This window comes from Scatophagus argus, chromosome 20, assembly GCF_020382885.2.
Source record: "Scatophagus argus isolate fScaArg1 chromosome 20, fScaArg1.pri, whole genome shotgun sequence".
NCBI lineage: Eukaryota > Metazoa > Chordata > Actinopteri > Scatophagidae > Scatophagus > Scatophagus argus.
Window position 1 is genome coordinate 2,489,350 of NC_058512.1, and position 14,635 is coordinate 2,503,984.

A 14,635-nucleotide genomic window follows, 5' to 3' on the forward strand; every position below is an offset into this window, starting at 1 on the left:
CTCAAAAAGACTTTTTCCATCTTTCTCCTCTCTCTTTCGCTCGTTCTGTCCCTCTTCAATTTGTCCCGATAATGAGTGTTTACTCCGCCTGCCTGGGATTTTCAGCCGTTAAATTAATGAGGGAGAATTGTGACGGTAACTGGCTTTTTAACTTGGGCGATGATGAAAAGCCAGTATTAATTTGGCCTACAGATTTCATTTGCTGCGAACAGGAAAAAGTGATATAAATCACTGTGGGCCTGATTAGGCCCTGCCTGAAATGACTGGGCCATAATGAGGGCATTATGCTGTGTTTGTTGTGGAAGCACTGGGGTGAGCTGCTCTAATTACTGTGTGTATGTGTGTGTGCGCGTGTTTGTGTGTGTTTGAGCACTGGGGTGAGTTGCTCTAATTATACTCTCTAATGGAGAGAACAGGGTCAGCCGCCGGCCTGTCACACAGTGAAATCAGGTACACTCGCTGTGAGTTTGTGTGTCCGCAAGGAAATGGAGTAGAGTGCATAAGAAACTAAATTTGCCAGTGTGTAAAGAGAGCGTACGTGAGCATATTCAGTAGTAATGATTCAAATCTCATTCACTGGTAACACCAGGCTGCTAAATGACCAATCAAAAGTCATTATCCATTAGCCATGTAAATGTGGGTTACGCTACTGGCTGAAAATTCTCCTTGATTAGCTTGTTAATGGAACTCACACGAACGATATTCCAGCAGCTCTGCCAGCCTGGTGTGTGTGTGTGTGTGTGTGTGTGTGTGTGTGTGTGTGTGTGTGTGTGTGGAGAGAGAGAGACTGTGCATACACAGTACAGTGGGAGAGTGTGTGGCTTGCAGATTACATGTTCACTTCCATCATGAAAGCTGCTATGAGATTATGTTCTTCTCTCCTCTGTTTTCTCTCTCCCGAAGGACTCGAACATGGGGTGTGTTTCCACGCAGTCATGTATCCTGGTTATGTTGTGCACATGCGAACATCTTATCCTGGTTTCAGAAAGCTGAAGTATTCCAACAGGAAACAGGAATAGTTTGTATCTGTAACTGTAGGTTTGTAGACTTGGTTTGTTTCTGCCTGCAAACTTTGACTTAATCAATTCACAAACTGCGCTGCAAAAACATTTAAGCAAGACTTTTGACAGGTTTACAACATGTTAATCTTTTGCTCACAGGGCGTGGCAAAAGAAATAAGCTAGCCACAAAGGAGAGAGGGCGGGATCTCCATCTTCTGACCAATCAAATTGCTACAAATGTCACAGTTTGCTCGTCAACACTCTGATCTCGAGTCCTACACTCAGTTTGCTCAGGCGACCACGAAACACGGATCTGCCAGGCATCCACGACCACCAGTACGCTGACCAAAACAGACAAACTCGTGTCTGATGTAAGATTTACTTTTTTTGTTGGAGAGGTAAAAAAACAAAATATTTAGAAATACACAGCCTAATAGTGACTATAAAGAATACCAAGAGATAAACATCAGCAGATACAAGACCCTCTAAGTCTGTTTCCTTTACAACTGAAGAGTCATTATGGGAAAACCAAAATATCGTAATTATCTTAAAGCAATAAGGAAGAAATGAGAGTCTGAGCTCTGTCATATGTTGGACAAGATATCCTTGTCTGTGCATGTTTTCTCACATGGATCGGAACCGAGTTTTCCTTTATTATTGTTATTGTTAACTCATTATTCCTTAAGTATTTTCCCTTAGCTAAAGAAATGTGTGCATGCAGTGGTGTGAAATTCCATCATTTGTGCTGCTAAACATGGCTGCATTCACTGCCACTTGCCAAGTATCACTTGTCAGAAAATCAAACCCAGAAAACAAATGAAAGACAAAAATAAATTGCCGCAGAGGCTCCAGCTTGGAGTCGCAGAATTGCTCAGGCTCTACTCAGGCATAATGAAGGCATAAGCCAAAACATGTTGAAATAAACCTAATACTTTCCCCTATTTAGAGGAGTGTGCATCTAATTCTTTTTCACTCAAGCTTTTATAACCATTTCTGATGGCTCCGCGTCGTGTTTTGGGGGTGTGTTTCATCATTTTCAATCACATGCAGCTTAAAAAGATTCCTTGTCATTGCAAAGGAAATAAAAAAATCCAGCAAATATAAAAATTAAACTTCTCTACCATTTCAGATTTTTCCTGGCAAATAAACTCGATGAAGTGAAAAGGTTTGCAAGTCTGTGGAAGAAAAGATGAAACTGAACAGAAGGAAGTATCATTCCAGCAGCTGGGTTGTCACACAGATGATAAAAATGGCTGAAGTTGTGAACAGATGGGAGTTTGAGCTTATTGATGCAGCAAAGCATCGATCACATTTGTTGTCAAGTACGACTCCGGTGCCTCTCACAAATACACACCTATTTAATTAGCCAAGTGAGAAAGAGAAAAAGAGAAAGAAACAGGAAACATCTGGACACACCAAGTTCACAGGAAAGAAAAACGATGCTTTCGGAGGTGCACAGATGGGTGGGATTTCTCTGTACCTGTCAGCTGCAGCTGGCTTGTTTTTCTTCTGTGGTGCCTTATTGGTCTTTTTCTTCTTCTTCTTTTCTGATTCAGATTCACTGGAGCTCTTTTCAGATCCACTCGAACTCTTTCCAGAATCACTGGAGGTCTTTTCTGACTCCTCACTGCTTTCCTCCTCACTCTCACTGCCCGACTCTGTACAATAAAGGTATGATTTCCATGAAATCAGATCCTGTTTTTGATCACTTTTCTGGTCTGAATCTTTTCAGTAAAAGACACTTAATGCATTTACGTTACGTAATCTCTGGCAGTTTTTGTTGTTAGCGGCGGGGTCCATCGTTACTGCCCTGGTTTCAAAATGCCTGTCTCACAAAATCTAAACGCTAAAAAACTAGCTAACAAAAACATACACAACATCAAGCACAGACAGAAACAAAACATCACCACTGCTGCTGCTGCTGCTGTTGCTGCTGTCCTCGCTACCGCTGCTCTCTGATGCTTCATCTTCCTTCTCCTCGTCATCGTCCGAATAGAACTTGTCATCAGATTTGGATTTCTTGGTTTTCCCAACCAACGGCGCCCACTCTTTCACCTGGACAGGTGCAGTGGATGGAGGTGAGGTCAGCTGAATTTGACTTAGGGATGAGCGTAATGCCAAATGTTGAATGACTCTATTGTTATATCAAATAGTTTTTACATTGTAGGAGCTCAGTGGGAAGAAAATAACACAGAATACATCTCAGTCACTTTAATAACGTGCAGTGGAATTAAAAGAAGAACTAATTTACTAATTCTCAAGGGAGACAATCAGTTCAAATCCAAAATACTACAGAATGACAAACGTCTCATTGTGTCAACCGAGAAACTAAAAGTTGCGGAGCGATTAACAGTTTTGAACTCGACACATACGCAGTGCAGTTCCAATGAGGAGTGTGTGATAAAGGTGGATTCCTTACTGGTTCAATGACCTCCACGTTCCTCACAGACTGGTCGGGAGCAACAGCCGGCCAGTCCGAGAGCTCCTGGTATCCAGTAGCTTTAGTGTTGAGGCTGTGGGAGAGAGTGCCCAGCTGGAAACGGTCCCGATCTGGAAGACGACAACAGAGACATTAGAAAAAAAAAAAAAAAAAAAAACAAGTACTGCATTTAAGTGCAAATCTGAGGTTCTTGTACTGTACTTGAGTCTTTCTCTTACTGCAGTACACCTCAGGTGAAAGAACTGGACTCACTTCATTTATCCGACAGCCGCAGTTACTTTACAGATGAAGACTTTTGCATGCAAAACATACTTAGAACATACTTGTTTCAGTCTTCTTTTCATGCGAAAGTATTTCATGTTTCCAGCTTCTCAACTGTGAGGATTTGCTGCTTTTGCTTTGAATTATTTAAATAATTTTAATGTATTTGTAATATTTTGGACTGCTGGTTGGACAAAACAAACATCGCAAGTTACTATGACATCAGTTCTCACTCTTTTCAGTATTTTTGCAAAAAAATAAAAATAAATATTTAGACTGAATAATCAGCAGATTAAAATCATAGTAAAAAAAATAGCTGCACTGTTACACAAATTAGCTGTTACATTAATGCGTGAGTATTAATAATATAGCAGTAACAGTTTACATTTTACTGCATCGATTACTTTGAGTACATTTTCCTCATTATACTTACACGCTTTTCTTAAGCAACATTTTCAATGGAACACTTTGAGTATTTTTACAGTGTGGTATTAGTACTTTTACTTGAGGACCTGATTACTTCCTCCCCAACTAGAATGGGGGAGGTCACTTGAAAGAAATGTAAAATAAAAAAGAAAGGATATGAGCAAAAACAAAGAAAGTTTAATGAGTGATGGAGATATTTAGGGTTCAGCAGACAACGGAAGCTTCACTTCAGCCTGTCCTTCATGTGGCCAAACTGTCACTGTATACATTTAGAAAGCTTTAATAGAAGATCTAGACATCCTCACCCAACTCATTTGCTCTTGTCTCTCACACAGGACGATAATCAGTGTCTGTGCCTTGGGAGGTTTGCTCTAAAAACTGTGCTTTGCTAGCAAAAAAAAAAAAAGGGGGGAATAAAAGGCTTCACTTGTGAATATTAAGAATGACAGGGGTGGTTAACGCTTTCCATAAACATCCAGTAGGTGCAAGCTGCCTCTGAATTTTAATGTTGCAGGAGGCAGTTTCTGTCCCTTTTGTCGGGGAGGGAAAACAGACAGCTAAATGAGGGAGATTTTTTTTCCCCTCCGAGTGTCTGAAAAAGGTTAGCATTACCTCAATTATTTACCCATCTCATTAGTCCAAGGTAAAGGGGTCTGACCTAACTGCCCTTCAGAGAGACAGGCGCACCAGAATAATAAAACCACTGCCCGAATCAACTCTGCATATTTCTTGAAATAGAGCCACTTGACGAGAAATAGATGAATTACCAGAGAGGAATGGTATTTGATCAGACTCTTTCAACCTACTTAGAGGATTTAATATGTTTCAAAATAAGGATAATGGGTTGATATTGCAAATGTATGAAGTACCTTTGAAGGCAGACTCGAGCACTGGGGCCGGTTTGGGCGCCAGCAGAATGCGGCGAGCGTACTTGTTGAGGGCGCCGCTCTTCTCGTTGGGCACAATCAGCTGTCTTATGAAGCGCGTGCGGTCTCTGATATCGTAGTTCTGGTCATATTTGCCGAGGTTCAGGATGTACTGGGTGAGAAGTTTCGTCTGGTGTGGGGGAGAAGACACAGCACATAACCCCCTCGTAAAACCACAACTTTTAACTGTCACGACTGCTTTTGTTTGAACTAAACAAACAAGGTATAACAAATTAATCACAGAGCTTTAGAGGTGCTGGTAGATGAGAGAGATCTTCTCATCTAAACACTGGCAAGAAAGAGAATCAGCCTGTTTCCCATGATGCTGGAACATAACAACATTAACTTCACATACGACCTACTGAAGACGAAGGAATTGTTGTTAACAGCCCCTCAGGGTTTTGTCTCCGCCTCGTTCCCATATTTTCTGTTTTCAACTTGGATAAGGAAGAAAACTCTGCAGAAAGAGCGCTTGTTCTGGCATATATTAGTCACACAGGCATAAAAACAAAAATTACTACTGCAGCAAGCATTAACACCCAAATCCCTCTGTGCACTGTCTTTGTCTCTCCCTCTCGCCTTCTCTGTCCTCCCCGACACATTACGAGGAGCAGGAGGTGTAACGATGTGCTCGTTTGAGGAGGCAGCTTCTGGGCTCATAAACCCGGCTCGGAGGCCAGAATCACCCCATCTAACCGAATGGGCCTGCACACACCAAGCTCCATTATGTTACTCACAGCTCTGTATTTAAACTGAGCATTCGGCTCTGAGCTGCAGAAGTGCTCAATTACTGCAAGAAGAAGCTGCGTCTTGTGAAATATAAAAGCTTAGCAGAATCTGTTATTTCTCTTTAGTATTGCTTAACAAGCCTGTGATAATATATAAATTGAGCACCACATTGGTTCCATGTTTATGTCAATTTCTTGGCTCTGAACTGTTATTTCGTACCTGCTTGGAGTTGGTCAGGTAGAGTTTGGCTGCTAGGTTGATGGTCTGCAGCTTCACAATGTCCTCCTCCGCAGTGAAAGTCTTTGCCATCTTACGAAGAACATCAGGTGCAATTTTTGGCACCCTCTCGCAGTACTCTCCCATCAGCCACAGGATGCTGGCTCGGGCCATGGGGACCTGCACGTTTGGGCGACAAAGTCAAAGGGAAAGAGCATGAGATACTCAGACTACTGGCCAACACATCGAACAAATACAAATGGATCAACGGTGTGAATAACACAATGATGACTCATACAGTGATGTTGTCGAAGAGCTTGGCCATGTGTTTGATGATATCACTGTGCTGGGTGGGCTGAGTCTGAAGCAGCTTCTTGATCACCACCACACTCTCAGCCACCACAGTCTCTGCAAAGGCAATACAGTGAGTTGACGCAAAAAAACACAAAACCGACAGTCGCAGCATAATAAGGTAAAAACTGCACACATCTGTGGGCTGTGAAGGCATCTTACCGTCTCTGTTGGAAAGCAGCAGGACCAGACCGTTCAGACACGTGTCTGTCACCTCAGAGATGTTGGTGGCACATCTGCCAATGGCCTGAATGGTGGCCGCTGCGAACGCCTTGTCCTGGCTCTTCACATAGGTCTGAAAGAAAAGGACGGCGAAGGGAGGAAACTGTGACCTGGAAGTACAGTCTCAAAGTAGGTACTAACCCTGAACTGTAATCGTTAAGAAGCAAACCTGAAATTCCCTCAGAATAGTGGAGATGTTGGCTTCGTTGGCCAGGTTGGTCAGGATCTCCAGCTACAAAAAAAATCACAAGGGTGATGTTAACTGCGACAAACCTCCTGAAGAAATTTGAACATGTGAGTAAAATGTGTCGTTTTCCAAGCAGAAGACAGTTTTTGGCCTCACAGAAAATCGAGACAAAAACTCATCTTCTTAATGTGTGTATGCATGTGTGAAACTTGAAATTTTTCACAGATTTAAAAGGGATGATAGACAACCACAGGGTGTGAAATTATCTCTGAACATCATTTCACAAGCTCACACTCTTATTGACCCTCGCGTGCGCCCATATTGTGGTAGAGTACACACATAATGAACATAATAAACTGGTAGTCACCTTCAGGGTTTTGATGTGTGTGGCATCTGTAGATCTCACGTAGAAACTCTTCATGAAGGGCTCAAACATCCCCTGTTTGCATGAAGATAATTTGTGTTGTTAGGCAGCCCGTGTCAATGCACAACACCGTTAATGTTCTGCCGTCCACACGCAGACTCACCTTCCTCTGGATGGACATGGTGGCTACGTTCTGCAGCACAATGTACTGCACCTCTCTGTGCCAAAGAGAGAAAACAACACATTCAGATGACGGCTGGCTCAGGAGGAGGCCAACAGGGACGTGCGGCACAGCTTTTCTGCATTACCTGTGGCTTCTGAGGAGTCGAACCAGCGACTTGGTGACAATGTTGACTTCATGTTTAGGGGCCAAATGCCAGTAGAGCTGAGCGACGGCCATCACCACCTAAAACACATCAAAGAGATGGATTTAAATATCTTTTCAAACATTTTAAAGACTGGCTTCTGGGTCATCCCGCTGATTTTTCTTGCTTTTTATTCTTTAGTTGTTTTGTTCTAACGCCACATTACTTGATTTTATGTGTTTAATCATTCCAAAAGCGCTTTGTAACTTTTAAGTGCTATTACTATTAATATTGTTATTATTATTACACCCCCACCAGTTTATCACTGCACCATCTGTCTACCCAAACTAGAATCACATTCCTTCACATGCATCACCGCGGGTCCCACAAAGGCACTCGTGTAATGACTCTGTAAAGGTAATTTTTCAGCTGAGCTTTAAATAGCAGGCAGACGTGTGTCCATCGCTGCAGGCGGAATGAAAGGTTTTCAGGCGTCTATGAAGATGGAGGATGTCACTGCGTTGTCGCGAGTAAAAGACACAGCATGTCACATTTTAATCAACACTTTCATTTGGGAGCATTTTTCCTCCCGCTGCTGCACAGCGACAGAGACCTTGAGACTCCTGGGTGATGGAGATCTGCACTCACCATGTTTTTATCTTTTCTTTTTCACATTCTCGGGACGTGCACCACGGCAGGCGTGTATTCTCACGCGCTATGTGCTGTATTTGTGTAAGAAAAGAAATGTTTTTCTGCTGGAGGGTGAATCTCAAAGTGTGCGTGTACCTCCACAGAGGGCTGCAGCAGGTCTACTTTACGCGAAGCTTTTTATCTCTAAGTGAGATACAAGCAGAGGCTGCACTTAGAGACCTTGATCAATGTTTATATCTCTCACCAGGTTAGGAAAGCATTCACACTTTGCTGCACTTTTAGCAATAAATGTCAATCGTCTTCATTTCAGGTGTGTGCCGATTCTACTGCTTGACTACAGCTGCACCTGCTTGTGTCTGAGTGTCCGGCTCACTCACAGCAGTGTTTCTGCTCTGCAGCAGAGGTTTGGTGTTCCTGAGCAGCAGTCGGTGGTCTGGATCCATGATGTAGGGCTTGGCCTCCATCTGCTCTTTTTTCCCTTCAGAGTCGGAGTCATAAAACGCCTTCTCGTCATTCTCATCAACCGCACCTCCCTGAAACACAAACATCACGTCACACCACTGTATTAAAAAGATCTCCCTCAAACATCCACCAAACACCGCTGTGGATCACTGCAAACTAAACTAAAACAATTATTTTGTGGAATTTTATGTTGTTACTCCAGCTGTGGGATCTTTGGCTTGGATTACCTTTCACACTGGTAGTACATTAATGACAAAAACATTCCAATTCCAACACCTGGATATTAAGAATGAAATGTTTGTTGCTCTTCCAAAGGGAGCACTTGGATTTTTATGCTGTTGTATTATCATTTTATCAGTGGCATAAAATGGTCTTAAAATGACAACAATATCCATTATCGGAATCATTTTGGGACTACACATTGTCCAGTTAAAACTCCCTGTAGATTTCAGCTCTCAGAGTGACGAGTGCCTCCTCACCTCCTTCCAGGGACTGACGAACTGCGTCCTGGCATAGCGTGTCAGCATGGAGATGATGACCACCTGCCCCCACTCCTCCACATCCACCAGCAGGTTACACAGCTTCCTGTAGTTCTTATGGATCAGGTCAATGCGGTCTGGACACACTTCCTCAAACGCCATCACCACACTGCCGGCCACCAGCTACAGAAACAAAGGAAAGGAACCAGCTCATGAAAGAAATACTGATTTTATTTTATTTTCTTTTTAATTTCTCTCCAGTATTAACATTCGAGTTAGGGGAAGTCGTTAAGGTATGTTGTAATTTGTTTGACAAATTGCACAAACACTTTATCTCTTTGAATAGCAGTAACGTAGAGACTCCAGAGAAATAAAAAACTGACCGCAGTCAAAAAAATGTGTGATTGCCACACTTAAAAAGACACAATACCAATTTACTACTTTGATTACAATACACACAGTTCAGCCTCTCAGCATTTAGCCGATAATTAGAGGGAAAATGTTTGAACTGGCAACCCTGTGAAAGAAATCCATCAAGAGTTTCGCACATAAATTAGATTTTTTCACAAGTACAAAACGCATTTTTTTGTTCAGTTAGTGGAGAAAAGTGGATGAGGAGGATGCCGGCAGCCGAGGGAGCCAATAATGCTTTATTGGTAGAAGGAGAAAACCCATTTGGCTGTAGCGTGACCACCCTCTCCACCCTCCTCCACCCAACTGTCTGCTGGCCCGCTGACTGACTGCGAGGCTGAGTGACTGACAAGCTGGTGTATTAATATGCAAACAGCATTATCACGAGCAGGCGAGGGTGAAGAAGAAGAGAAAGGGAGCAGAATCTGGTCTTCCCAATTAAATCCTCCTGGCCCCCGGTGGCCCTGCGGGAAACCAGTGCATTTACCCATCAGCATTGTCATGAGCCTGCATTGATTGTGTGTGTGTGTATGAAATGTGTGTCTGTGCACGGCTGCTGTGCGTAGATTCTCTCAGAAATCTGGACCTTAAGTCTGCGTGACGATTAGCTTTCCTGACAATCACACATTGTGGATCAAACAACTGAATTTTATGGTGCCAAACCAGTGAGGAGTTATTTACCGAGTGACCCACACAAAGTCTTTGTATTCGTTTAGATGAATCTGGTAATTACATGATAAAACCATCTCAACGGTCTTTATCGTACATATTCTACAGTTGTCAGTGCTCTCAGCCAACAGTTTAATAGGTACACCTACAGAAACTAGTACAGTCTAATACAACGGTGTCGCAGTAAATCCTGCCTTCGTAAAGATTAGAAGGTTCTTTTTCTGTATATCTTAATAAAACAGACTTAAGATATTTTCTGAAAATACGTGGATTAATCTAACAGGAACAAACAGCAACAAGCACAAAAACTTTGAAGGTTTATCCAATATTGTTTTCAGTCATGCTTACTGTAAATGATACACAGAAACTTTCAGAATTTTGGAGCAGATATGCTGTAAATTTGCAGTTAAAATACAAATCTCTGTATCAAAGTTTAGAATAACCAGTGATGAGTAACTAAGCATCACTTACCTGTTACATTTACTTGTATTTAAGTACATTTGGGAGGCAAATATTGTACTTTTATAACTATTATAAATTATTTTACAATAGTTATAAATTAGTTTACAATAGTATTTTACAAATTCAGCCTCAACTCTGTAAACCTTTTCCACAGCAGGCATTTTGACCTCAAAGATGGCTGCGTTCCAGTCATGTGCGACAGTTTCAGGTCCCTGGTGTTGTGCAAACTAGCTTAGCGCAACGTCCAAAAGGAGCAGAACCACCATTGACTGAATATTATTAGCTGCCACAAAGTCAAAATACAGTGAAAAAAGTTTTTAGGTGTGTAGCCATTCAGGAAGTTTTGGTTTCATTTGACCAGACTATAATCTGACACTACTGCCACAAACCAAATACAAAGGAGAAAAATATCAACAGCAGGAATCCGCAAAACTTTATGCAAACTGTGCAGTATAAACAAAATCGTGTATCCAGGCTGAAGTGAGCTCGAAGCACAGCAGGGCTTTCCTGTTAATATCCCCGCCAACACATTCTATTGTAGATAAATCTACTCACAGCAGGCGATTAGAATCTATACGTTCAGCATGTATTGGTGTGTATTTTTGCACCGCTCCCCCTGGCGCTTTCCCTCGGCCTCTCCTGTCTCTGAGGCTATTACAGGCGGCACTGTTTCCGAGCATGTGGATCCTGCTGCAGGCCTTTGTGCATTCTCCACCAACTTCCCCCATTAGACACAGCTCCAAGGTAAACTACATGCACCATCAACAAAACTGACACCCCAATCTATGGAGTTCATACACCTCCTCCCCCCTCCTCCACCATATTATCTACCCCGCGTGACAAGCCGGTAATGGAAAAATCACACTAAGCAAATGGTTCTTCTAATAACAATAAATTTCCTATAAAATTATGAAGGGCCCAAACCGTTTCCTTGCATCTATTTTGCTATGAATTCTAATTAGGGTGCCAGAGAGGCAGAGAGTGCTGGGTCATCACGCCAGAGACAACGCGCGCCTTTTGATTGATGGCCCGGTGTGGGGTCGGCCTATCCTCCCTTCACTCGCTCCTCTGCTGCTCTCTTCCTCCTCCCTCCGTTTTCTCTTAAATTAATGGGCATCTCACCTAGCCCCTAATCATAGCAGCCCCCTCCTCCTCCTCCACGCTGGCGACGTCCCCTGCCCCTCCATTCTGTTCTCATTTCAATTTTGCAGAAGGTGCATGAGGAGGGAGGATGGGAGGGATCGATCATTTATCTTGTAATGGCTGGATAATAGATCCATCACGGTAAAACAGCTGCACAAACTCCTATGTTGTCTCTGTCATCAGGCCTTCCCATTTTCTCTTTAAACCATCTTGCCTATAAGCAGCACATCCCCCCCCCCCACACACACGTGTCACAGCCATTTAACCAAACAGGCACATCTGTAAAGGTAAATGTCAGGAGGCCTGGACACTACCGCAGCCTGGAACAATCACCAAACGTTTCCTTCTTCCGCAGACAGCACAGTGACATCAGCTAAATAGCATTTACCTAAATGAATTCACTTACGTGTGGTTAAAGTGATTCATTAACATCATGTATGGCAACATTGTGTTAGAAAACCAAAAGCTGCCTGCAAAGCCCATCAGCCAGAAAAGTTGAAAAAAAGGAGCCATCAGAGCGTCTTAACAGCACATATTTTGACAAGTACAGGTACAATTAATATCATTAACAATGGCTGAGTTCCATTTAGGTGAGCTAGACCTACAGTGCTGCTAGTGCACATGCTGATGGACACCTGACAGAACGGAGCCATCATTAGCGCAGTTAGCTTCATCTGTGCTTTTCCTGCAATGACAAGTTAAAATGTCTGTCATGAAAATAAAGTGAGGTTGACTGAAAGTGGTAAATATGCTAGTAGGTGTGAAACTGAAGTTAAAAATGTTTGCTGGCCTCCTGCCCAGTGCATGATAGGATCTAGTGGACTGACATAAAATTAACAAGGAACAATTCTGATAATTGGTTATTTTTATTATACACAAAAATGACAAAAATTCACTGGTTTCAGCTTCTCAAGTGTGAACATTTTAACATAACTTTATTTCTAACATCATACAGCATCCAACACAGTGAAATTTGTTCTCTGTATTTAACTGGCAGCCACCACATGACACCTGGGGACCAACTCCAGATGTCAGCCAGTGCTTTAGTCAAGGTCGCTGAGCAGAATTAGCCTAACATACATGTTTTAAAGGAAGGGGGAACCAGAGCACTGAGAGGAAGCCCACAGAATGAGCATGAAACTCCACACAGAGAGTCCCTGCTCCAGCTGGGAGTCAAACCCAGGACCTTGTTGCTGTGAGGCGGCTGTGCTTATTTCCAGTAACAACAACCAGGTGATCCCAGCCTATTATGAATCTGTAGTAATCACGCCCAAGCTAAAATACACCTCATGAGATCATCAGGGGTTGTTCTCTCAGATGTGACCGGAGAACACCAGCTTTCACAGACACTGCAGTTCTCCTCAGGACTGTTTGTAAAATCTGTTGAAGTTTACGTTTAATACTGAGCTATGTGTTCAGAATCAGAATCAGAATCAGAATTCCTTTATTAATCCCTGGAGGGAAATTCTTGCAATTCACTCTTGAAATTCACTCTCAGTAATCAAAGGTTCAACTCCAGGATATCCTTATTGTGGCAGTAATCTCAGCACAGAGAAAAAGAAATAAAAAAGCAGGAAGATTCTCCAGCATTGAGGGACTTCTAAAAGCTACATGAAAATGTCCTAACATGACAAAAAAATGCATTGTTCGATGGCTGTTAAGCATCCACTGTGTTCGTCACCATTCATCACCCACTGTGTGATGATAGTGCCCTCTCTGTCTGTCCCCCAGCCTCACACTGTGGGCTCCAACGGGGGAGAAGTCATCTGTCTTCGTTAGCGTCTGGGGCTAAATATGCTATGCATCTGGTACTGGGCTTTCCATCCCCCCCTTGGCCTAAGCTGCTTTGTTATGTTTGTATAACGACAGGTATATGCTATGAATACATAATTACAACAAACACAACACACTCTGCATTCTGTAGCCGACATCTACATATTTGAAATTGGCATTTTAACACTCTTAGCATTCGCTGTGACCTCCTCAAATTAATGTGCTGCCTACTGACTTCTAATGGGCTGCCTGCATTGTGTCTGTGACCGGCTTAAACACAGGATTTGAGAATCCAACTCATTTAGGGTCCATTCTGGGTTTAAAAAAAAAAAAAGAAAAAGAAAAAAGAGAAAGAGAAAAAGTTGGCCTTTGAGAAAATTAAGCTGACACTAGCATCAGTGCGAAAATTCCTTCCAAATGGACACTTAACAAGGAGCATCTGAAGATGTGTGGGTTTAAGTGGGTGTTAACAAACCATGGCATTGCCGAATGAGCTGTGGGATGGAGAGCTGAGAGGAGAAACGCTTGACTGGGGCGCCCTCCAGTGGTCTCCCACGTGGGTAATCTGTGATGGGCTGTACTTACTGTGCTTTTGTCTTTCAACAGTTTCTCTATCACTTCAATCAGCTGCTCTTTCTGGTCTGGATCCAGGCTGAAGACAAAAGGAGAGAGAGAGAGAGAGACTAACTGTCAACTGAGGAAGTGGCAATTATTCTTGATGGACTTACAAATTAAATTACGTCCCATCTGTGTGCTCAGAATACTGAAGGCGTCTGTGTGCTTACAGCAGTTCAGGTCAATGTTTCATCAGTCCCTGCTCCTTATATGAAAAACACTCAGAATTTAATTCCAGCAACACATTCAGATTTCAGACACTTGAGATTCAACATCACGTCATGTCATCACTGAGTGGAGCGTTCGCCACTACAGCTGCAACAAGCCGACTAATCGATCGCCAGAAAATTCATCTGCCGCTGTTTTAATAATTAATTAATTGTTTCAGCCAGTTTTCAAGCAAAATTTTCAAACACTGACTGGTCAAAGCTTCTAAACTGTGATGAGTGGCTGCTTTTTCTTGTCACATCTGAACTGAATATTTGGCACTCTGGGGACTGCTGGTCGAATAAAACAAGCAATCTGAATTGCCCCCGTTGAGC

At 42.7% G+C, this 14,635-nt stretch overlaps 1 protein-coding gene across 1 annotated transcript in view; it reads right to left on the reverse strand.

Moving 5' to 3' along the window:
- The window catches only part of ap3b1a (adaptor related protein complex 3 subunit beta 1a), a 45,388-nt gene that overhangs the window by 21,267 nt on the left and 9,486 nt on the right, over positions 1–14,635 (reverse strand). Inside the window, exons 6-19 of the mRNA XM_046374358.1 lie at positions 14,064–14,130; positions 9,021–9,203; positions 8,457–8,612; positions 7,432–7,529; positions 7,287–7,341; positions 7,127–7,198; positions 6,742–6,804; positions 6,513–6,645; positions 6,298–6,407; positions 6,003–6,179; positions 4,998–5,184; positions 3,421–3,551; positions 2,909–3,056; positions 2,482–2,659 (exon numbers count right to left, since the gene is read on the reverse strand). Coding sequence (XP_046230314.1) covers positions 2,482–2,659; positions 2,909–3,056; positions 3,421–3,551; positions 4,998–5,184; positions 6,003–6,179; positions 6,298–6,407; positions 6,513–6,645; positions 6,742–6,804; positions 7,127–7,198; positions 7,287–7,341; positions 7,432–7,529; positions 8,457–8,612; positions 9,021–9,203; positions 14,064–14,130 — 1,758 coding nt within the window. The remainder of the gene's footprint in view (positions 1–2,481; positions 2,660–2,908; positions 3,057–3,420; positions 3,552–4,997; positions 5,185–6,002; positions 6,180–6,297; positions 6,408–6,512; positions 6,646–6,741; positions 6,805–7,126; positions 7,199–7,286; positions 7,342–7,431; positions 7,530–8,456; positions 8,613–9,020; positions 9,204–14,063; positions 14,131–14,635) is intronic.